Source organism: Caretta caretta, chromosome 5 (assembly GCF_965140235.1).
Source record: "Caretta caretta isolate rCarCar2 chromosome 5, rCarCar1.hap1, whole genome shotgun sequence".
Lineage (NCBI taxonomy): Eukaryota > Metazoa > Chordata > Testudines > Cheloniidae > Caretta > Caretta caretta.
This window is the reverse complement of record NC_134210.1, coordinates 86208073-86232190: the sequence shown is the minus strand read 5'-3', so window position 1 is coordinate 86232190 and position 24118 is coordinate 86208073. Positions and strand designations below refer to the sequence as shown.

The following is a 24118-nucleotide window of genomic DNA, read 5'->3' as shown; positions in this document are numbered from 1 at the left end:
ACTGTATTTTAAAACCAGTTTCAGTACTTGATATTCCTTTTATTGTAGCGAAGTGCATTCGCACACATCTCTTAGTTGTATTACACTTTCAGTCCTCTCTGTCTTTTAGTTTAAGCTCACTCTTTACCACAAGGAAGTCTGGCAAAATAATAAAGAACTTTCCATCAACTGTTAAAGCTGAAATAGGGAAGTATAACTTTAAGTAAAGCAGAATAGTTTTGAAACTCAGTAACAAATATTTTATAGGTAGAATCATTGTGGTTTTTGAATTTTAAATAACCATTATGAAAGTTTAACTGTAAAAAGGAGAGAAACATTAATATTTTAATCATGTTTGAGGAAAAACTTGAATTTTATAGTTAAAACACTTATCTAGAAAGCAGTGAGTAAATACTTAATTGAAATTATGAACAATGCTTTTCTTGCAAAATATTATGCCTGCCTTGATATTGAACAAAATCTTCAACTAAGGAATGGTGTATTTATTTAGGCCACAGATGTGTGCAGAAGATGTGTCCTGGAATGGCGCTTCATCTCTTTCTCAATATATATCTGGTAGCGTTATGGGATATACTCCACTTGGTGAATACTCCAGCTCGCTGTCTTCATCCGATGCTGCACCAAATATGTACTCACTAGCCAGTGCACGGTGTAATTATAACAACTCTCAACACTACAGTCATTCCAGGATAGTTAATGAATGTGCCGAACAAATTTGTCCAGTCAGACAAGAGACTAGAAAGACTTCTAAGGTAGGTGAATAACTTCTTCTGTGAGCTTTAAAATGAATAATCACTATTTGTTCACTATTGCTACTACAACAGCATTTAGAGAGGTTTCAGAGTAACAGCTGTGTTAGTCTGTATTCACAAAAAGAAAAGGAGTACTTGTGGCACCTTAGAGACTAACCAATTTATTTGAGCATGAGCTTTCGTGAGCTACAGCTCACTTCATCAGATGCATACCGTGGAAACTGCAGCAGACATTATATACACACAGAGATCATGAAACAATACCTCCTCCCACCCCACTGTCCTGCTGGTAATAGCTTATCTAAAGTGATCATCAAGTTGGGCCATTTCCAGCACAAATCCAGGTTTTCTCACCCTCCATCCCCCCACACACAAACTCACTGTCCTGCTGGTAATAGCCCATCCAAAGTGACAACTCTCTTCACAGTGTGCATGATAATCAAGGTGGGCCATTTCCTGCACAAATCCAGGTTCTCTCACCCCCCTCCCCCCCTTTTTTTTTCCGGGGACACACACACACACAAACTCACTCTCCTGCTGGCAATAGCTCATCCAAACTGACCACTCTCCAAGTTTAAATCCAAGTTTAACCAGAACGTCTGGGGGGGGAGGGTTAGGAAAAAACAAGGGGAAATAGGCTATGCAGTTTCCACGGTATGCATCCGATGAAGTGAGCTGTAGCTCACGAAAGCTCATGCTCAAATAAATTGGTTAGTCTCTAAGGTGCCACAAGTACTCCTTTAGCATTTAGAGAGATGTTATAGGCAGTAATATAGACTAGATTTAGATTTTTGTAGCAGCAAGATTTTTTTTTTACAGAATCGAAGACCAGTAGAAGTATTTCTATGAAACTCTTACAATTCAAGTATGCACAATATTTTAAAATTCCACATCTTTTATTTGTCAAAATAACACAATATAATCAAGCCAGTTTCAATTAGTTTAATTAATTTCAAAATACCTGTCGTCAAGTACATCTAACAATACAGACCCCAAAAAGGATTCAGGAAATGTTTTCTGACAAATAGATTCCTTACTAGGCATACTAATACAGAACTGTGAGTAATAGTTCATTTAAACTGAGATACAGAAATGTATTTCCTGCACCCCTCAGAAGTAGTACAAAAGCTTGGGGGAGTCAGGGTAACGGAGGAGCTGAGTTGCTGGGAAAGAGGCAGGAAGTGAACCTGGAGCCTCGTTGGGTGTGGGTGGGAGAAGTATGGAACAGGTTTTTTTTTTCTTTGGTGGGTTTTGGGAGGGCGGGGGATTGTTAGGGAGCCTCCCCCATGCAGACCCTGGCGGACCCCTAGCCTCTCCCATTCAGTCAGGTACATCTGCCCTGTCCCAGTACCTCCATTTAGCCAGGCATATCTGCATATGGCCCCTCACCCCCACTCACATTCAGCTCCTGGTTCAATGTTGTTACCCCACTAGCTTCCGTGTCTCAACCCCAGTCTGTTCCCACCACTAGCCTTTCTGAATTCCAGTCTGAGTGAGCCTCCCAGCAGCCCTGTGTGCCCTGCTCTGCTCACCCTCCCTCATGCCTCATTACCTGGCTCTCTGCTGTGAGGAAGGCAGCCTCTGGCCTGTGAGCCAGTTGCTCTCTCTTCTGGCACCACATCAGACCCTGGTGGGTGAAAGGTTTAATTACAGTGCAACCCCTTTCATGGCTTCCCTTAGCCTCCTTGTCAGAATCAGTTCTTCTGCGGGAGGAAAAATCTGTGGTGGACATTAATTCTGCACTTGCGCGGTGGTGCAGAATTCCCCAAGGAGTAATATATATTTGAACAAATAAACACGTCTCTGAACTGAGTTGTCAATTCTCCCAGTATTTTTGTGAGTTGCCACTTCTTTTGTGGCATTAAAATTGTCCTCTTACCATATCGCCAGAAATTCTTGGTGGGTATCTCAAGGTTTCTGACTGAGGTTAGAGATACTGCAGTTCTTGCTGCATCCATCAAAGGCCACAGGTAGGAGACTAAATAGCGGGGTTTGGATTTCCGTTCCAGCTGCCACCAGCATAGGCTGCTGCTCTCTTTTTTTTGACCTGCAAAACGAATCTCTATTTCCTTACTTGTGCTCACTGTAACTAGAGCTAAGCAAATAATTGATTTTTCTGGTTTGGAGGCCAAACCAAAAAATCTGAAATGTTTTTCGACTGAGATTGAAATTTTTCTCACCCAAAAACTTGAAAAAATTTAGTTTCAGAAAATACCACCACACCGTGTTTCCAAAAAGAAACTTGCTTTCCAGCACGGGCAGTTGCTAAGTGAAATTAGCATTCTTTTCAATTTCAGCGACTGCAGCGGAGCAATAGCAGTGGTGAAAATGATAAGAATGTCATTTTCTCTCAGCAGCTGCTGGTGCTCCCTGGCTCCCAAACAGCCCCACCATGCATATTGCCTAGGGCTTCCAGATTCCCAGCCCTGCTTGGACAGTCCACATGGCACCACTGCCATAGACCCTGGGATGCTGACCCCGGGCATCTAGGCTTCTGGGTCTGAGGCAGCGAAGCTGGAAGCCCTAAGATCCCTGGCTTGAGTTGGAGTTCTCAGGCCTGCAGACTCCCTGCTGCAGAGCCAGGAGCTGAGTCCCAGGTCAAGATGGGGCTCCCATGGTAGGGTGGGCATTTGACCAGTCCAAAAATAACTCGTCAAATATTTAAAGCAGTAATTTATTGGAACAGTAACGAAAAGAGTAAGACTTTATGGTCTCCAGTAGGCCTAGACTTAGCCTTAGAGTCTTATCCCTAATTGCAAAAAACAAGTTACTTAAATGAGTTGTTTTAACTTGGAAAAATGCAAAACACAATGAAATCAAGTTCTAAAAAATGAAAGAATGGCACCAGATGCTAGGCCGCTGCCTACATCAAGGCATCACTGGAATATTTGACCATGGTTAATAAAAGCAGGTCAACTGACCAGCTTGCTAAGCCTGTCCCATAGTTTCCAGGCTCTCTGATGCAGAGCTGAGAGCCTAGAAGTCATGCAAACCCTGGCTCAGCTGGGTCTTCCAGGGCTGCCCTGGAGCTGCAGACTCTGGAAGCTCAAGCCACGACTCCAGGGGGTTGCGGACAGTTTTCTGGAGAGCTGCTGTGGACCCTGAAATGCTGACTCTAGATTCGGGGAAATGATTCAGACCAGAAAATCGACATTTTTCTGACCAACTCTCACTGTAACAAGCATGGAACATGTAATCTGTGAGACAAGTGGAGAAGCAGGTGAGCAAGGATAGTAAAGTGGGGGACCAAGAGGTGTAAAGGTGATCCAAAGAGTGTGTATGGTTCCCTTTCCCTGCAGGAAGTCAACCCTGCTGCACACTCTTAAGAATTGGCAAGGGAAATATTGAAGGGAGAAGAAGGTGGACTGCAGCAGTATCAAGAGTCTGGGGGACAGAGATTGGCAGGAGTCAGAGGTAGTGCTTTGGTAGAAGGAGAGCTGAGCAGAGCCACTCTCCATGGATGGTGAAAAAGGTGTTGAACAGGGGACTATGTCCTTCAGTGGAGCAGGACAGGGCAATGGCCAGCTGAAGTAGAGCGAGGTACCCATTGGAGGGAAGGGCCTACAGAAGGGAAGGCATAGAGGAGGGAGCTGAGATTAGTGTTTGGAGAAGGATGCCCCCATCAATGAAAGAAAAATGGAGGCAGTCTTCCAGTCTATGGAGATTTTTTATTTGTGCATTTTAAGATGAATTTCCTGAAATCCTGAGAAAGGAAGGCAAGTCCCCAAAAAAGTTTACACATGTTTTAAAAAACCAAAGAAAAACTGCCACAAAACAGCATGATGTTAAGCCATTCTCTTGATGATTTTGGTCTGTTGTGATTTTTGAACTTGTTAGGTTAGCAATTTTGCAGGCAGCATGCAACTCAGACTGCCTGTCCTGAAATTGCATCCACATAGCTTTCAGAGTAACAGCCGTGATAGTCTGTATTCGCAAAAAGAAAAGGAGTACTTGTGGCACCTTAGAGACTAACCAATTTATTTGAGCATGAGCTTCCACAGTATGCATCCGATGAAGTGAGCTGTAGCTCACGAAAGCTTATGCTCAAATAAATTGGTTAGTCTCTAAGGTGCCACAAGTACACCTTTTCTTTTTGCATCCACATAGCTGGCCTCTTGCGCTAGTGCTGAGCCCTGCTGACTCCAGTAAAACCCTGTCTTTGTGCGGTAGCCCACCCATGTAGATACAGTTGCAGGATCAGAGCCTAAGTATGCATTAGCATGAAGTGTCATGAGAACCTCAAGGTCCAATTGATTACAAATAAGTGGACTAATGTAGTTTTGTTGTCCAAACTGTGAGACATGCAAAAACTAAATAGCAGAAATAACAAAATGTAAATCAGATTTAATAATCTAAGAAGTTCCTCTGATTTTTATTGGTCCTCAAACTGTGTTGGTTATTTTAGTACTAATTTAAAGTCCAAACTCTTAAGGTTATTCTAGTTAAGTATAACTTAAGTTATGGTAATGCAAATATAGTGATCTGACCAAGTGTAACTAAAAAATCTTCTGGAAAGGTTTTCATTTATTCAATTGTTTCTTATTCAATTGCCAATTCATTGTTTCTTACAGAGGAGATCAAAAGGCGATGAGCAGAAATTGGACAATAAAAGGCTTGATGGAAGTGAGTCATCAGACAGAACAGCAAATAGAAGTTCACTTCATACTTCTGTGTACGGCAGAGATGCTTTGAAACCAGGTACAGGTGCTAATATGTGGCTTAGTTAAAATATATGCAGTAGAAATTATAATTGTTAATTATTTAGTAGTTTCTAGTTTAGTGTGACTATATGTTTCTGAATCTCGAGGTGCCAAGTCAAGGGGTATGGGGAGAATACTTCTTCGGGTGACTCCCTTTTTGAGAGAGGACCATGAATAACCTTATTTGCTGACTCCACAACATAAGGTAGATTGATATGAAGAACTTCCTAGGCAAGCAACTTCCTAGGTTCACTGTTAAATTATTCTTTCTGCATCTTTATTATAATGATTAGTGTACCAACATCTTCAAAATGAGATATCGTTGACCTAAAACTATTCTATTACAATCAGTGTGCTTGGATATCATGACATTTGAGGTGACATAAAAATCTGGGTATAATTTAGTGATAGTTGGCTTCTTTGACTTTACATGTTTTAATTAGACAGGTCTCATAAAGCCATGAACTGGAAATCAAAACAGATTCCAAAAACCGAGTCTCTTCCAAAACCTGCTTTTGAAGTTACCCTTTCGGATTTCCCTAAGTTGCAGAGTCTGGGAAACAATGATGTAGTGGACCTACAAAAACATAAATGGGGACCATTATGCTCAACTGAAGGCAATACTGCACTCTTGAGACAACCAGTGAGAACACAGACTTCTGCTTTGGTGACCACAGAGGTTAGTTGATGTTTGTACTTTGGAGCCTTGTAGAGTATTTCATAAAATGACTTGTTTAGTGATTCATGAAACCACTTGTGTCATCAGTAGGGTGATTAAGTTACAAATAGCTTGTAGGGGGAAAAGATAGGGCGGGGCAGGCTGCAGACTGTCACTGTAATAAAGTAGGTTTCAGAGGAACAGCCGTGTTAGTCTGTATTCGCAAAAAGAAAAGGAGTACTTGTGGCACCTTAGAGACTAACCAGTTTATTTGAGCATGAGCTTTCGTGAGCTACAGCTCACTTCATCAGATGTTTACCGTGGAAACTGCAGCAGACTTTATATACACACAGAGAATATGAAACAATACCTCCTCCCACCCCACTGTCCTGCTGGTAATAGCTTATCTAAAGTGATCAGCAGGTGGGCCATTTCCAGCACAAATCCAGGTTTTCTCACCCTCCACCCCCCCACACAAATTCACTCTCCTGCTGGTGCTAGCCCATCCAAAGTGACAACTCTTTACATAGTCAAGTCGGGCTATTTCCTGCATAGATCCAGGTTTTCTCACATCCCCCCCACCCCCATACACACACAAACTGGATCTATGCAGGAAATAGCCCGACTTGACTATGTAAAGAGTTGTCACTTTGGATGGGCTAGCACCAGCAGGAGAGTGAATTTGTGTGGGGGGGTGGAGGGTGAGAGAACCTGGATTTGTGCTGGAAATGGCCCACCTGCTGATCACTTTAGATAAGCTATTACCAGCAGGACAGTGGGGTGGGAGGAGGTATTGTTTCATATTCTCTGTGTGTATATAAAGTCTGCTGCAGTTTCCACGGTAAACATCTGATGAAGTGAGCTGTAGCTCACGAAAGCTCATGCTCAAATAAATTGGTTAGTCTCTAAGGTGCCACAAGTACTCCTTTTCTTTTTGTAATAAAGTAGGAGACAATTGCTTGAGAGTAGACTAGGAATTTAAACTATTACTCCTGGGGGAATTCTGCACCTAAAAATTCTGTGCACAATATTTTAAAATTCTGCATGTTTTATTTGTCAAAATAACACAATATAATCACTCCAGTTTCAATTATTTTGGTAACTTATTTCAAAATAGTTGCCAACAAGTATGTTAACACCCACAAAACAAAAGAGATCCCCCGGAGTAGAGTTACAGAAACCCCTTCAACTACCCAGCTCCAGTTGAGGGGTACTGGAAGGGGCTGTGTGGGGCCCCCAGGGTTTTTGTGAAATCTGCAGTGAAAGTGTTCTTAACATGAACAACATGTGCTGGGTCATCATCCAAGACTGTTATAGCATGAAATATATGGCAGAATGTGGGTAAAACAGAGTAGGGGACATATAATTAATAATTATAATAAAATCATGAGTGGTATAGTGGTATAGAGAAAATAAATAAGGAAGTGTTATTTACTCGTCCTCATAATACAAGAACAAGGAGCCGCCAAATGAAATTAATAGGTAGCAGTTTAAAAACAAACACAAAGTATTTTTTCACGCAATGCACTGTCAACCTCTGGAACTCCTTGCCAGAGGGTGTTTTGAAGGCCAGTACTATAACAGGGTTCAAAAGGGAGCTAGATAAATCCATGGAAGATAGGTCCATCGATGGCTATTAGCCAGGATGGGCAGGAATGGTGTCCCTAGCCTCTGTTTACCAGAAGCTGGGACTGGGTTACAAGGCATGGATCACTTGATGATAACCTGTCTGTTCATTCCGTTTGTGGCACCTGCCATTGGCCACTGTTAGAGGACAGGATACTGGGTTCGATGGACCTTTGGTCTGACCCAGTATGGCCGTTCTTATGTAATTCTCCCCCAAGGAGTTCGGTCACAAATTTAATTAATGCATTATTTTTTTAACGAGCGTTATCAGTATGGAAGCACGTCCTCTAGAATGGTGGCCGAAGCATGAAGGGGCATATGAATATTTAGCATATCTGCACGTAAATACCTTGCAATGCCACTACAAAAGTGCCAGGCAAATGCCTGTTCTCACTTTCTGGTGACATTGTAAATAAGAAGCGGGCAGCATTCTCTCCACTGTAAACAAACTTGTTTGTCTTAATGATTGGCTGAACAAGAAGTAGGACTGAGTTGACTTGTAAAACTTCAGCGCCTACATTGTTTTGTTTTTGACTGCAGTTATGTAACAGAAAAAAATCTACATTTGTAAGTTACACTTTCATGACAAAGATTGCACTACAGTACTTGTATGAGATGAATTGAAATACTATTTCTTTTGTTTATCATTTTTACACTGAAAATATTTTTAATAAAAAATAATATACACTTTGATTTCAGTTACAACACAGAATACAATATATGAAAATGTAAAAAAAAATCCAAAATATTTATTTAATAAATTTAAATTGGTATTCTGTTTAACAGTGCAATTAAAAGTGTGATTAATCATGATTAATTTTTTTAATCGCATATGATTTTTTTTAGTTAAGCTCATGAGTTAACAGCCATTAATTGACAGTCCTACTTATTAGCAACTGATGGATAACAGCAACCCCTCAGGTGCCAGCAAAAAGTTGCTAATAAGTTGAATCTATCATAGTAAGATGCTTCAGTAGCCCATCCCCTCCTTGTTTCCTCCAGCTACTTTCTTGGGGGGGGGGAAATAAGGCAACAACCACCACCTCTGTGCAAGGCATTGCCTGTCGATTAATGACTAACTGGCATCAGCTTCAGCCAGTCATTAATTACCAGGAAATGCTCTGCATCTCATTTTTATTGCTAAAGTAAAGTAAGTCTGTGTTCTGATTTGCATTTCGTTCACATAATTGCTGGAGCCTGAGAGCAGGAGTGTCATGGAACCTTTTATGCCAGATCTCCACTGGCAGGAGATATTCTCAGGGTGCCATTTCTACCCCCTTTTAAAGATGCTTTTTTACTAATTGAATGGTATAAAAGGGTCTTGGTATAGTTGCAGAATATAATCGGGCCCAGTGATTCTGTTCCAGATGAGTCTAAAAAGTTATGTACATTTGGGAGTCTTCTGTATTTAAGAATACAAAACAATATGTTGTTGCTTTGTAGAATGAAGCTTCCGTGGAAAAGAAAGCTGTATCAAAAATTTATACAGAAGCAGGTTCAGTTTCCTCTTCACTTGATACTAGAGGTAAGTGCTGGAGAAACCCCAAAATATCTGCCACTTATTGGGTTTGAATTGACTCTGCATCTCCTTAATATAAAAGTTACAGTAGTGCTGAATGCTTCTTGAGAATAAAATAAATGTGCACATTTAAAAATAAAAACCTACAATGTGAAAACTAACCAGTGAGAGATAATGAAGCAAACTTGAAACCAATTTCTCCTTCACTGAAGTGTCTGTGTGGCTTGAGGGGACACTTAACTTGAGTAATTGTTTTAATTGCTATGTAAATATCTTGACTTATCACAAACTACTTCCAAAATATATGTAAATAATGGATTTCTAATGCAGCGAGAGTTCTTAGTTTGTAGCAGATCTCTAGGTTTAAAGTTAAAAATTCACTTTTTAAAAACAAAAATGGCAAAAGTAAAATTGTTCTCAGCAAACCACTTTGCATTGAAAATGCATTCATTTTTCTTTTAGGGCTTAGGTCTCCTCAGATTTTATGTATAAGCTTATCTTGTAGGGTTAAGAATATTTTATGGTAATGTATCAGTTTTTATGTTTCAAAACTATATCCATTTGTATTGCAGCATAAATATCTGCTCTATCAATTAACCGCAAGTGGTTAACTGGTGTGTATAGAATTCACAAGCTAATTGTCCCATTTTTGTCTGTGATGTCATGGACGTTTAAAGAGTAGTGCTGATGTACTTATTCCTGTGCTGCTGCTTTTTTTTTTTTTTTTAATTTAAGAGAAATTATCAGGTATTGAAGTATTTGAAGTCTAGTGATTTTCGACTTCTGATGTTAAGAGTACTCCAAGTTTAGAGCTTTGCCTTCTATTAAAAAAAAGATCAGTAGCAAATTACAAGTACCCTTAACAACATTTAGTAAACCTTGATAAGCAAACTTGTTTTGAGTGGTTGACTACCTGGTTGTTAGTAGCTGTCTTCTTTCACTGGCTGGCTGAGTCCTTGCCATTACAAGTATATTTCATGCTGTTTTGCAGATAAAATGGATCCAATTCAGACTTCACTGTCTGTTTCTGTGGCTGCAGGGCAGTATCTTGAGAGGAGAAATGCAAGGTCTTCGCTGCTTGAATTTGGGACAGTCTCTCTCTCTCTTCCCTTCTTTTTCCCCCGCCCCACCCCAGATGGCAGAAGTGTTGTGAATACTTTTTTGTCATGAGCTGTGCTCTGGACTCGTGTTCCTTGCTGGCTGAAGGCCAGGATGAAAAATCTGGCTCAATTTATTGGCAGAGGTCATCAGTGTCTACTTTAGGGAGAATAGAATGCTAGCTTCTGCTAAAGAAATAGCCAACTATCAGCAGTATCATCCAGTATTGTGGCAAGACAGTTCTGAATATATGGCTGCCTCAGATCTCCTTGATGCAATCTCAGTACAGACTTGAGCACAGGAACTGGTAGCACTACTAGATGAACTCCTCATGCCTATGCTGATATTAAATCTATCTCTGCCTTTGATCCATTGATTGTGAGGTGTTGATGCCTTGTCTCTGAACCCCAGCAGGAGTAGATGGGTAATTTTGTTCTTATGGTCCATGTTGTCTCTCCTCTATTGAATAGGTAAGTGTTGCCTATTATGGAAGGCAGTTGAAGGGTTTGAGTTGCTCTCGCCCAGCCCAGCCAGTGCTGTCAAGATATCTGGTCAAATGTCTTGGTATAGTAGGGTAGACAAGGGAGGCAAGATGGTAATGTTTATTGGACCAATTTCTGTTGGTGAGAGAGAGAAGCTTTCGAACCACACAGAGCTGTGTGGCTTGAAAGCTTGGACTTGTCTACGCTTACATTTTATAGCGCTCTAACTTGCTGGCTCAGGGGTATGCAAAATCACCCCCCTGAGTGCAGCAAGTGTGAGCGCTTTAAAGCGCTAGTGTAGAGAGGCTTCAAGCACTGGCAGCCGCACTCCCAGCTCTCGGAGCTAATCTCCTTATGGAGGTGGATTACCAGGAGCGCTTGCAGTTGCGTGCGACCACACTCTCATTTCAAAGTGCTGCTGCGGGAGCCTTCCCGCAACAGCGCTTCGAAGTTTCCAGCGTAGCCATGCCCCTTGTCTCTCTCACCAACAGAAGTTGGTCCAATAAAGGATATTGCCTCACCCACCTTATCTCTCTAATATCCTGGGACTGACACAACTACATCAATACTGTATACAACATTGATATGGTTGGGACATGGATAAGAGCTAGCTGGCTGAAGTTCAGCCCAGATAAGACTGAGGTAGTATTGGTAGTTTGAGTGAGTGGGAGAAGGGAGCTGCTGGCAGGAGGCTCTTAGTGTGAGGATTCCTACTTCTCTTTGACTCTCAGGGCACTCTTGAACCTTATTTCTTTATCAGGGCTATTGTGGGGTAAGGGGTGATGAGGTGGTATTTAAAACAGAGTTATGTTGGGGTGTTCGGTTTCTCATTTTGGCTTTATGGTGGCTGTTTATAGATTTTTTTTTTTTTTTTTTTTTAAATCAAACACTTGAGCCTAGAATAGTTCGGAGGGGGGGTCCTCTTGCATTTAACTGCAGTTTTCCCAAAACTTAATTTTAAGTTCTCTTTTGCAAATAAAAATTAATGTCAAAGCCCACGAGCTGCATAACAACAAAGAAGTATGCATGCCCAGTGGAGGAAAAATGTAGTAAGGAAACACCTTGCTCTCTAGCTGCCAAGTAACTAATTTGAACAGCAGTCAAAGAAACTAAATTAAAAACATTCAGAATACCTTGTCACTAACTGTAGACGTGGTAGTATTTGATTAATTCCTAAACCTTTTAAATATTAAGTATCTTGTGAAATAATTTACCTTTAAATAGCTCTGAATATTTTTTTCTTTCCAGCAGCCCTTCCTCTGACATCTGCACCTTACTCCACGCAGTCACATTTATCACGGGCCACCATACTATCGCAGGCTCCAAAGAGAGTTGTTTCCTCACCAGCCTCTGAACTTATTTCCAATAACCATTCTTGCAGCAAAGAAAAACCAGATGTTCAGGCAAATAGTAAGGTATTCAGAGAATTGTCTGTTACACTCCATTGATCTAACAGTGGTTCTCAAACTGTGGGTCAGGAACCCAAAGTGGGTTGTAACCCTGTTTTAATGAGGTTGCCAGGGCTGGCATTAGACTTTCCGGGGGCCGGGGCTGAAGCCTGAGCCCCACCGACTGGGGCTAAAGCCCTTTAGGCTTTGACTTTGGCCCCCCCCACCTGGGACAGTGAGGCTCAGGCTTTGGCTTTGGTACCCCTGCCCAGAACGGCGGAGCTCAGGTGGGCTCAGGCTTCAGTCTGTCTTCTTGGTTCAGCGAAGTTTGAGAACCCCAATCATCCATTGACACATTAATGGCTTTTTTTTTATAGTATCTGTAAACCAAATGCCTCTTTGCTAAGGTAGTTTAGGTGTAATTTTACACTGTTTGTTAGAAGTGTTGTCCATAATTTTTAAATTACACTTCTTCCACATCTTGCTGTCTTCAAAAGTTAAAGTTGAAACATGTCCTCTTTTAGGAGAAATGTTTTCTGCCCAAATCACTGTATCCAAGGTATGCTGTGTTAATTGTGCAGTACGTTTACAGCAATATGTTTTCTGCTGTGCTCTAACTGCTGCTGGGTCTTAAATGATGATCAAACTCTGCCCATATGCTATCACAATGTAGATTGGTTAGGGCATACTTTGTTGTACATGTTTGATCATTTGCATAAGTTTGGTGGGTTTTTTTTAAAATATTTTTACTTGTATTCTGATACTAGTCGTCTGTAAATTGTTGATTTACTCCACTCGTGGTCTTTCAATAGACAAAAACAAGAAATGATGCTCGTGAAACCGAGCCTGAAGAAGGATCAGAAAAGAAGAAGAAAAAAAAGAAAAAGAAACCTAAATCAAATCCTGAAGTGGAAAAACCTCAAAATGACAGCTTTATAGTACAGGAACCACCGAGGATTGAGGTACAGTCGAAAGTTTTGGTAATGTGTGCACATTAAGGGGTTGGTATATGATTTCTAATTTGTAGAAACCTGGATTCAGGTCTGTGGTGTAGACTGATTCTGTATGTATATTTAAGAAGGTAATTTTCTCCCTAGTCCCAAAGTACAGTTGTGACCAGAATCCCAAGGGATCCAGCTGAGGTCACTCAATTAAGGTGAACTGCAAAGAATGGGGCAGACAATCCCCAAAGCTGGTGGATATTCCAATACTTATATTTACCAAGCCAGCACAAAACAGCTTCCATAATAACCTCACTGGTTACCGAGAAACCAACAACACAGTTTCCTTAAAGTAACCCAGCCTCAGGCCTCCACCGAGGCACCCACGTTAGATGTGATGAGGATTAACAAATCTTATTCATCATACAAAAAAAGGTCCTACCAGTCCCAAAGGCTCGGACATATTACTTCCCAAGTCAATGAATCTTCCAGATCTTACTTAAATACACGATAAGAATTACAGCCAATTCTTATTAACTAAACTAAAATGTATTTTAAAAAAAAGAAAAGGGAGAGAGGATTGGTTAAAAGATCAGTATACATACAGACATGAGTCAATCTTGAGATTCAGATTCATAGCAGAGACGGTGAGCTTGTAGATGCAAAGAGTTCTTTCAGAAGTAGTCCATAGGTTATAGTCCAATGTTTATATTTCAGGGTGGTCCAGTCAGAACTGGGATCTCAGTCCTTGTGGCTTAGGGTTCCCCTGCATGAAACCTCAAGCAGATCTGAGATAAACAGGATCAGGACCCAAGGGTCTTTTGATAGTTTTCTAGTAGCCACTTGACCATACAGTCCTGGGTAAACAATAGGCTTTTGATGTAACCTTCTGTTTCCTAAGCACCACCAGTAATTAGTTACACAAATTAACATAGACTGCCTAATGGATAAAGTGCTGTATCACAAACTTCAGAGACATATAGACATTGACATTATTTCACCCAAGATTCATCTAAATGTTAATACTCCCTTTTGATATCTGAATTAATAGTTCTAGTCACAGATGGCTAAACAGATCGTTCCTATGTAAAGTTTGAGTGCACACAGACAATTAGTATCACTTTTAATGTCTAACAATATAGGTTTGCATTTCAAAGTTCTAGCCAATCTAACATCGAATGGTCCTAATTACCATTTCTAATATGTCTCTATAGGTTGGCTCTGGGTTGGTTAGCCTGCAAGCTATTTAACCCTTTCTGGCTGCGTGTTACACTTTGTATAAGATTCGTTGCAATTATATAACAGTGGTAGCAATGATGATTTGCATGGTTATATTTTAATTAGACAATGTCACAACAGTATATTACAAAACCCTAACTGAGAAGTTAGGCAAATCAGACTCTGTATGTGACAATGGAGATCAGAGGGGAAAACAGGGTGTGGTAGCATGACACTTGCACATGTTAAGTCCCACTGAATTCCACACCAGTACTAGTAGATTCCTCTGTAGGATTTGCAGCCATAATGTGCATCATGACTACAAGCAACTAAAACCTTCAACTTGAGATTTCTTTTTGGTAGCAAAGGAAGCAATTAAAATCTGCTTCTTATTGCTTTGCTACACTGTACAGCTAACAGTGTGTCATGTGCAGAGCCTTCCTTACCCATATGCAAAGTACGCAGCTGCGTAGGGTACCAGGAAATTTGGGGCTCAAAATTTCCTGGTGCCCTGGGTAGCTGCATGCTGCTCCGGCTCTTCCCCAAGCCCCCGCCCCTGCTCTGCCCCAGCCCTGCCCGCACTCCCCTGAGGACTCTAGAAGCAGTCGGGCCTGCACTCACCGGTAAGTAGAGCTACCTAGCCCCAGCCTGCTCCGCTCCCGTGGCTCCCAGCTGCACCACTGGTGAGTGCTGAGGGACGGTTCCCCCCTCCCCCCAAGGCTGGGAGCCAGGGGAGCAGAGCAGGCTGGGGTTGGGTCACTCCACTTCCTGCAGGAAGTGGCCAGCCCTGCCGCTCCCCCCTGCGGAGGCCTGGGGTCGGGGGCCCCCCGCGGAGGCCTGGGGCCCCACACAGCCCCCCGTGAGGTGGCTGCGTAGGGCACCAAAATAGCTAGGGACAGCCCTAGTCATGTGCTTCAGATTAAGTATTATATTGGAGTGGGGGAAGATCCAGTTGATTTGTCCAATATAATTATTCAGGAGAAAATCAGGTATTCTGCTAGGTAAAGATTACACATGTACATTTTTGTGTATTAGATGTTTAAAAAAAAAAAAAAAACAGAGCCTTTTAATGGTAAGTAGTAACTCTGAACATTTTTCCCTAAGATTACGGAATTGTTCCTGTGTTTGTGCATTGGACAGGACTTTATATGTTAATTTTTGTTTCTCTAGTAAATGAAGCAGTTTCCATTTGTTTGTGTGTCTCTTTCCTCCTACAGCAGTGGGGAGAGAGGCTTTTTCAAAAATGTGTGGTAAAACGTTGAACTGACTGGGACTTGGAGGGCAGGACATGTGTAGGACCTCCGATTACCCTATTTTTTTGACATTGTCTAGATTTTAAATTGGTTTCCCTTTTAAGATTTTCATATTAACCTTAACTCTTCCACCTTACCTACATATAACCCAATTTGGTCTTCAGATTCATGCAACTCCTGCTGAAATTGATCAATATGAAGGCATAAGTACTCTATATAAATGGTATATGTTTACAACAGACCTATTTCAAAATATGTGTGTAATTTGGGCAATTTAAGGTTACTGTGAGAGTATTAATGTAAATTTGTTTTTCCTGCCTCCAGAAAAGAATAGTTCTAATCAGCATTATTTTTACTCTAAATTCCTATTGTAATTTAGCTATTGCACAAATAAAACTGAGAAGTAGTTTTCATAGATAACATTCAGTTTTACTTAGTGTAAGTTGCATTTTAAAGTACATTTTGATTGAAAACTGTTTTTTTAATATATTCAAAAATTCCATTAAGCATAGTGTTATGGTGCTAATTGGCTGAGCAAAGAAGTCTTTCACTCGGCTCAGAGATGTCAGTCTGTTCATTACAGATATTTGAACACCACGTCCTGTCAGTTCCAAAACTTGATGTTCTAAGCATCAGTGGGCAAAACTCCAATTGATCTGGGTAAAAATTGAAAAAACCTGAAGGGGGAAATAGGGGATTCATGGAGCTCCTTGAATCTTGTAGCAGCTTCAGCTACCTCTGTAATGGTCTTTAGATTGAAGAACTAGTTGATGGCAGCCATTAACACTTTCCAGTGTATCTATATCACCCATCTCAGATCTGCCTATCCTCCAAGTACAGTTTAAAATTGTTGACATCCTGAATTACTTACCTCCCAGTCAGAGAAAAAAAGAAAAGAAATGAGAATGTGGGGAGAGGGAATAGGGAGGAATGAGTAGGCAGGCCATTTGTCCTGCTTTTTGAAGGTTTGTTCCTATCTGATACAAAATTAGACGTGGCTTCCAGCGGAAGTGGAGACATGCCATTCCCAGAAGTACTGAAATGTCGTATTCTGGGAATATGTGAGTGGCCTTTTTAGGAATGAGGGCACATACAGAGGGGACCGCAGGGGTGGGGTGGGTGGGGAAAGCATGGAAAATGGTATGGGAAAGGGAACATGGGGGAGAGAGATGCCTACCATGTGGCAGAGTGGGGAAATGAGCAGGGACAAAACTCCTGGCATGGGAGGAGGAGAACAAATGGAACACAGAGCTCCTGGCATGTGGCAGCAGGAAATGGGGAGGGCACACAGAGCCCATGGCATGGAGAGAATGGAGGGCCATGCTATCTTTGGCCTGAGGTGGAGGGTGGGGTGGCTGCAAGGAGTCCCTGAAATTGTGGGAGATTGGAGCATGGCATACAAGGAGCTTGTGCGGAGAATGAAGGAAATCAAGGAGCCTGTAATGTGCTTTTTTTAATGCCCTCGGCCTACAGAAGCAACAAGAGTGTGGCCTTCTAGTTCGTTTAATATTGTATACTGCATACATGCATTCTCTGTGCTGTTGTTTCGCTGTAAACGTACATGGTCAGTTGTATCAAAACGTGCATATACTGATTTCTTTGAGTTCACAATTCCATAGTCCAAAACTTGTGGCACTCTGCTATTTTGTCCCCCTTCTCTCTCACCTACGCTTTAAGTCAGAACTACATAACTGGAGGCTAGAGTTGGAAATGGGGGCTTTGTAGTTCAGAATGCTTGTAAATCATCTAAAGAGTGGTTCCTAAAAGGAGCCATTTTGTTACTTTTAACTGTCCATACTAGTTGGCTGCAGTACTGACTGCACTCAGAGTACTAGAAAAGATTCAAGGTCTGGCATCTATTAATGCAAGCTTTTTTTTTTAAATAATCCCTTCATCTCTGAACTGTTTGCTGCCATATGCAAAATCTGTGCCTTCTGCAGCTTTTAATCATTAAGATGTTGTTAATAGTTGAAGGAGACGCACTCAGATCTGTGAACCTCTATACACCAAAACAGATGATGTATGTTTCTTTATGTGGAAGAGAGGGAGAGAATGTATATTTGATTTGTAGCTGGGAATTTGGAGCTGATTGTCTTCTTTAAAGATGATGGCTTGTATTTTATTTAGGATGCTGAAGAGTTTCCTGACCTGGCAGCTGCCGCTGACCGAAAAAACAGGGTGGGGACTCAGAAATCATCCTATACTCCTCCTGTTAGCAGAAGGCAGCCTGAAGTAAGAAATCTTGTCAGATGACTCCCATACACTTGCTTTGTATCTCCAAAAACCGAACAGAGAAAAATGGAAACTTTAAAATGTTGAATTTCCATAGTAGTTGTGCTTCTATTTGGTGAAGAGGCTTGCTCTTAGAACGAGTAAGGGAAAATGGACACAGGTGTCTACTGCAGTGTTGTAGCCATGTTGGTCCCAGGACATTAGAGAACAAGGTGGGTGTGATAATATCTTTTATAGGACCAACTTCTGTTGGTGTGAGACAATTTTCCAAGTTTACACAGAGCTCTTTTTCAGGTCATATGTAAGCTCGAAAGCTTGTCTCTCACCAACAGAAATTGGTCCGATAAAAGATATTACCTCACCCACCTAGACTCTCAGATGTCTGTTGCTGAGTATCTTCAGCTTCTGGCTCTGCAGCCTGATCAGTGTTAAATCTACTCAATTATATATCTAGGGCACCTGGAACACTACATTTCAGTGCCAGTCTGCAGCAAGGGTAAGAACTGTGCAGCTTTTTGGCAAAAGTAATCTACCTGCATATGCATTCCTTTCACTATTTTCCACTTCAAAATTATTCTATAGTGAAGGAGTAAATCTAAGGCTTGACCTGTACTATCAACTTATGTCAGCATAACTACATCGCTCAGGGGTGTGAAAAAGTGACATAGCTATACCAACCTAACCCCCAGTATAGACAGCGCTGTGTTGATAGGAGGGCAGCTGTCATGTCAGCATAGGTAGTGTCTTAGCTAAATGCTACAGTAGCACTGTGAGTGGGTAGACAAGCCCTAAGCCATTTCTGTGTTACACTGGAGTAGTGTTTATAAATCTTTGGGCTGTGATCTGCAGGGGGATAACAAAAGACAATCGGAGGGTGGGGTGTGTTCACAAAGTATTAAAAACTTTTATTCTAAAGCAAAAAATATAAAATTTCCAGAATAACTTGGAGGCAGCCCAAACCTTCAAAGTTTGTGAGATGAAGCATGGTCTCAAAACACACACACCCACCATATAGGTTTGTCATATTTTTTTTATTGTTGTAATAAATGTAGAGGGGTCGCAAAAATATTTTTCACCACCAACCAGAAAAGAATGAGACATTGCATTAGAAGAATCTAGGTACTATCATAGTAGGCAAACTAGAAATACTGAAGAAAGATAGAGGGCTTGGATGTAGTTGACTAATCTAGCAGCCAGTGAATGCTCACTGTTTCCTCACAGTGAGAGGAAACTCATTGCTTACTATTTCAGGTCTGGGTCACAGCTCCTGTTACTATAGGTAGACTTGACTACCACATGCTCCCTTTATTCCCCTGCAGATATTCATATTGCTTACATTTTGGTGTGTTAAGTCTATATGACTGGAGTCTAAACATTTTCTGTTCCTTCTTGGCTCTTTCTTTCTGTCTTTAAATTTCAAAGGTACATCTAACCAAAGAGTCCTGTGACCGTCATTATCAAAATGATATGTCGCACTTGGGAGCTGTTGTAACAGCAGGGAAAAAAACAGGGAAACAGGCTTCATCTGCTATGTTGGAAAGAAAAAAACCTCAGGTAAACCAGTTCCCATAGAAAGTAAGTGATCATAGGCTGAAAATGCAATAAGGACCAAAAGATTCAAGCTTAAATGCAGGTGTATCTTTTTTGTATCTACAGTAAGTGATTCTTTAGTTGGAAGCACTTGGCACCTGTGAAAATCAAGCCACTTTAGGTTATCAGATGTGAAGAAATTTGGCCAGTGTGTCTTCACTTGTTTTTGCAGTACATATGTTTTAAGTATTGGAGGTTGTCCCCTTAGCCCAGGGGTTCTCAAACTGGGGGTCGGGACCCCTTGGGGTCATGAGGTGGGGGGGTTGCGAGCTGTCAGCATCCACACCAAACCCCCCTTTGCCTCCAGCATTTAGAATGGTGTGAATATATTTAAGTGTTTTTCATTTATAAGGAGGGGGAGGGTTGCACTCAGAGGCTTGCTATGTGAAAGGGGTCACCAGTACAAAAGTTTGAGAACCACTGCCTTAGCCCATCTGACTTGATCATGACGTGCCCTATCCTAAACCAGTGTCTTAAGAATTCAGGAACAGTTTGTGCTGGAGTCTGAAGGATATTACACACCCAGAGATTATATTCTCCCTTCTACATCCAACCATAGGCTCATCATTTTTAAGCTGTGGAAGGAAAGCAACTTCTCTCTAGGGCTGCAGTGCTGCCCCAAGCTACCTTTTAAGACATAAGCTGCCTTATTCCAAAAAATTCTTGCTGGATCAAGCTTGACTTGGGTTTATTAGCATTCTACTGGGTCTATATTGTTCTCTCTAAACTTTGAGAAATGCTTTTACTGTTTTAGTGAGCTCTTCAAAATTATTTCTATCTTGATATCAAACAGGTGGTAGGGCAAGCTAGTAGTCAGCCATGCGGAGCTAGGTTGTAGCATAGCTCTGGTAATGGAAGTAAATCAGAATGCCCTAGTCTCCAGCTTCCTGGCTTGGCTTGTTATTGGGTTGGTACATTACTAAAATGATGATGGCTGGGACTATGAAGGAAGAAAGAGTTACAACAATTTAGGAAGGCAACCTTGGTTTGGATATATTGCTTACTCTGGCATGGTTTGTGTACAGAAATCAAGGAAGACCATGACCCTGCAGAGATCGTCTTGTGTCTTATTTAGGTAGCTATAAAATAACATTTTGTTAGTACTTTCTGCAACCTTAGGCCTGGCCTACACTTAAAAATTAGATTGACTTAGTCATGTTACTCAGGACTATGAAAAATTTTGCACCTGGAGTACTGTGGTAAGGTTGACCTCACCCTTGGTGTAGACACAGCTAGGTTGATAAAAAAAATTCTTCTGCTGACCTCACTACCACCTCTTGGAGTAGTGGATTAACTACATCAATGGAAAAACCATTTCTGGTGATGTAGGAAGTGTCTATGTTACAGTGGCACAGCTATAGTAAAGACATACCCTAAGTTTCATGTTTCTGCCTCTGTTAGGTTATTTATTTACAGTAATAAAAGCAAGTACATGGAGCTTCTGTAAATTTGGATCTAAAATTAATTTTGTCTCTGGACAGAAGAGGCTACTGAGAAGAATAGTGCCAGCCATGGAGAAGGCTACTTGCCCACCTTCTTGAATAGAGAGACAGGAATATAAGGCTATTTGTCAGATGACTGCACATAAAGTGGGAATCACTAGAGAATTCTTTTCAAAGAAAGGCCTGGGGAAGGGTGAAGTGTCTGCACCAGGCCCAGGTGTTGAAAAACAGCTGCCTAAAACAAAAATGCATCAACTATTTATCCTATATATTTCTGAAGTAAAATTAGTAACTCCAGTAAGCCTTTTTAGTAAAAGGTACCCTACATACTTCCCAAAGCAGAAGCTTGTTCAGTCGTGAAATGTCTGCTGAAGCTAGTGTAAAGAGGTCTTTGATGCTCCATTACAGTAGGTGTCAAAAAACATACATCATTAATCCAAAACAATCACTGTTCCAAAACATTAAGATTTGATGTGTTTTTTCCACTTTAACTTGTTTTAATCTTTGAACACAAATATTCCTGAATGAATGTGTCTATAGTATATTGTACGTCACAAGAAATGCAGCCTCTTAAGATCTGAAATGGGACAACCCCTGTTTTATTCCTGTCTTCCTTAGGAAGCTTCTAAGAGCAGTGGAAAGAAGAGTCAGATTCCAGTGAAGTTGGATTTGGGAGGCATGCTGGCTGTATTGGAGCAGAAGCAACATGCAGAGAAATCGAAACAGTCCTCAAAACCTGTGGTGCTTTCAGGTATTAGCTATGATTAATTTCCTTTTTTCATGTCAACTGTGTTGATTTCAAATATGGGAAATTTAAAATAGCCTCACTTTTAATATGTGGTAATTGGAGGAATATACTTCACATTTGTGATGGACAAGAAAATCAAAGTGAAGCAAAGTTCTATATGAAAAGTTAAGATAGATAACATGGGGTGGAGGTAGGGAAGAACTACAATTTAGCTGGATAATATCTATTCAGATGGGTCGGAAAGATGACTGAAAATTAACCTGAAAAGTTGGCAAGAGGGGGCCATATTTGGTCTCTTTTCTGCTTTATGATGTATGGGGATGGCCGAAGTCTGTTTTGGCTTTTGTTTTTAAAATTAAAACTGTCGGGTCTTGTTTGCTCTTCCTTTGCTTGAGGTCTTCCTTATTGACAATTGGGGAACTGATAAGATTATGACATTGCAAGTGGCAAGACTGGAACCTGAGCAAATGAAAGTGAAGAGAATTTCAGTCAGTTTCATTTTTTTTAACACTGATTTAACTGAAACTCCTGACTAACACTTGGGAGAAAAGCTCTCTGGTAAAGATTCAAACCTTTCCATCTCAGCCCTTTCAGCTGAGGGCTGAGAACTCCCACAGCAATTCCCTGGTTCATGGAAGAGTTATCTAGGCAAAAACAAAAGACAAGACTTAGTGTCTGTTAGTTGTAAGGTAAAAAATGAGCAAAAACCTGGCTATGGTGAGGGAAAGAAATGCTTTCAAGCTTTATTTGTATATCCTAAAGAAACAAAAATGGCACAACACATTGCATTGTAGATCACCTGTAAGGAAAACTTACATTTAACTACATTAGTTCAAGTAGAAAGGAAAAACTTAGTAATCCATATCACTCGGCAATGATTAAGAATTTCTCTCCTTATTTTGGTACTGTGGAAACAATATACTGACAATATACAAATGTTACCGAGCCCTTGTAACTCAGGGCTCAGTAACATTTGTACATTGTTACAAATAATTTAGTAACAATAAATTATTATATGGTAAAATTAATTTTACAGTAAGATTAATTTCATAACTTTTTTTTAATACCATGCCATTCTTGAGATTTCAAAGGAATAACTGGATATCAATTATCGGTGTTTTTTGTCTTTGTTCACTGTGAGAACTTGGAATACTTTGCGTATAATCTCTCTTCTAGCATTAAAGGCAGCCAAAATATAATATTGGAGAGATTCTAGCAACTACAGTTGTTAATCCTAAATCACAGAATAGTTTTTAAAAGTACTTACATGAGGATAATTTTAGGTGGGGACAGGGCGAGTGGTGTAGCAGGAAGTAAAGCATCATGAATCATAGCGTCTGCCCCTGTAGTAGTAATTACATTAGATTACTTGTGTCTGGCATTGTCTCGTAAGAGGGATGAGAATGTCTTGGTTGTACCGAGGAGGGATAAGACAGCTATTGCATTATTAAGAACTTTTTGAGACTCAAGTGTTCACAATAAATCACTTGAGACTGAGCCAAAATTTGAGTCTGGCTTATAGGTTGTGAAATACCTTTATGCTAACAGCTGATATAGCTGCAAAAAAGTAAAGAGAATAGGAAAAGCCACAGAAATCTAATAGTGTGACAAAGATAGCATTTATTCACATTATTGCCTTTCTACCTTGTGCTTCATTTTCAGAGTATGGTGAAAGTGAGAGAGTGGCTCAGTCATAGTAATTTAAACAACTTTACATTTTATAAAGGAGGTTTTTTTATATATATATATATATATATAGACATCTGTCATTTTAAAGAACTGGAAGGAGATCACATCTTAACTATGTTAAATTACTGACTTGTTTGACAGCTTCAGAGATTATTAAATGTCTGTTAATTGGTCCTAGAAACAACAAATAGTAATCTCTTAGGATCTGCCTTACATCATAGTTTAAATTCTAAATCATCAGCTGATTGGTTCTTGAGTATTTAAATTGAGCAATATCCTTATTTTGTTTTATTATAACTGTTAACCGTTAGAGGGCAAGACAAACACACTTGGATTTATTAATGTCTGAAGGTAAAATGTTTGACTCTAAGGGCTAATTTTCGAAATGCTATAACCATATACAAATGACTACAGTATTTACATTTTTTGCCTTCAGGAATGCTAGCAAGGGCTCAGTAAATGTACAACACTGAGTAATTTCTTAGGGCATGGCTACACTTGCAGATGTAGAGCCCTGTGAGTTAAACCCGCCTCCTTAGAGCGCAGTAGGGAAAGCGCTGCAGTCTATCCACACTGATAGCTGCAAGCGCACTGGCATGGCCACATTTGCGGCACTTGCAGTGGCATTGGGAGTGCTGCATTATGGGCAGCTATCCCACAGAGCACCTCTTCCCATTCTGGCACTGTGGCTTGTGGGAAGGGGGCGGGAAGTGTGGGGCATTCTGGGTCCTGTCCCAAAACCCCGTGATGCATTGTTTCGCATCCCAGCATTCCCTTTGCTT

At 40.7% G+C, this 24118-nt stretch overlaps 1 protein-coding gene across 2 annotated transcripts in view; it reads left to right on the top strand.

The window, feature by feature from the left end:
- The window catches only part of SECISBP2 (SECIS binding protein 2), a 54717-nt gene that overhangs the window by 5148 nt on the left and 25451 nt on the right, over nt 1-24118 (top strand). The window contains exons 3-11 of one of the 2 annotated variants that reach the window (XM_048849242.2): nt 491-752; nt 5324-5450; nt 5896-6131; nt 9180-9261; nt 12087-12250; nt 13036-13185; nt 17763-17867; nt 19290-19421; nt 21518-21650. In XM_048849242.2, coding sequence (XP_048705199.2) covers nt 491-752; nt 5324-5450; nt 5896-6131; nt 9180-9261; nt 12087-12250; nt 13036-13185; nt 17763-17867; nt 19290-19421; nt 21518-21650 — 1391 coding nt within the window. Of the gene's footprint in view, nt 1-490; nt 753-5323; nt 5451-5895; nt 6132-9179; nt 9262-12083; nt 12251-13035; nt 13186-17762; nt 17868-19289; nt 19422-21517; nt 21651-24118 lie in introns of both variants that reach the window. The other variant, XM_048849241.2, reaches the window with a different exon arrangement.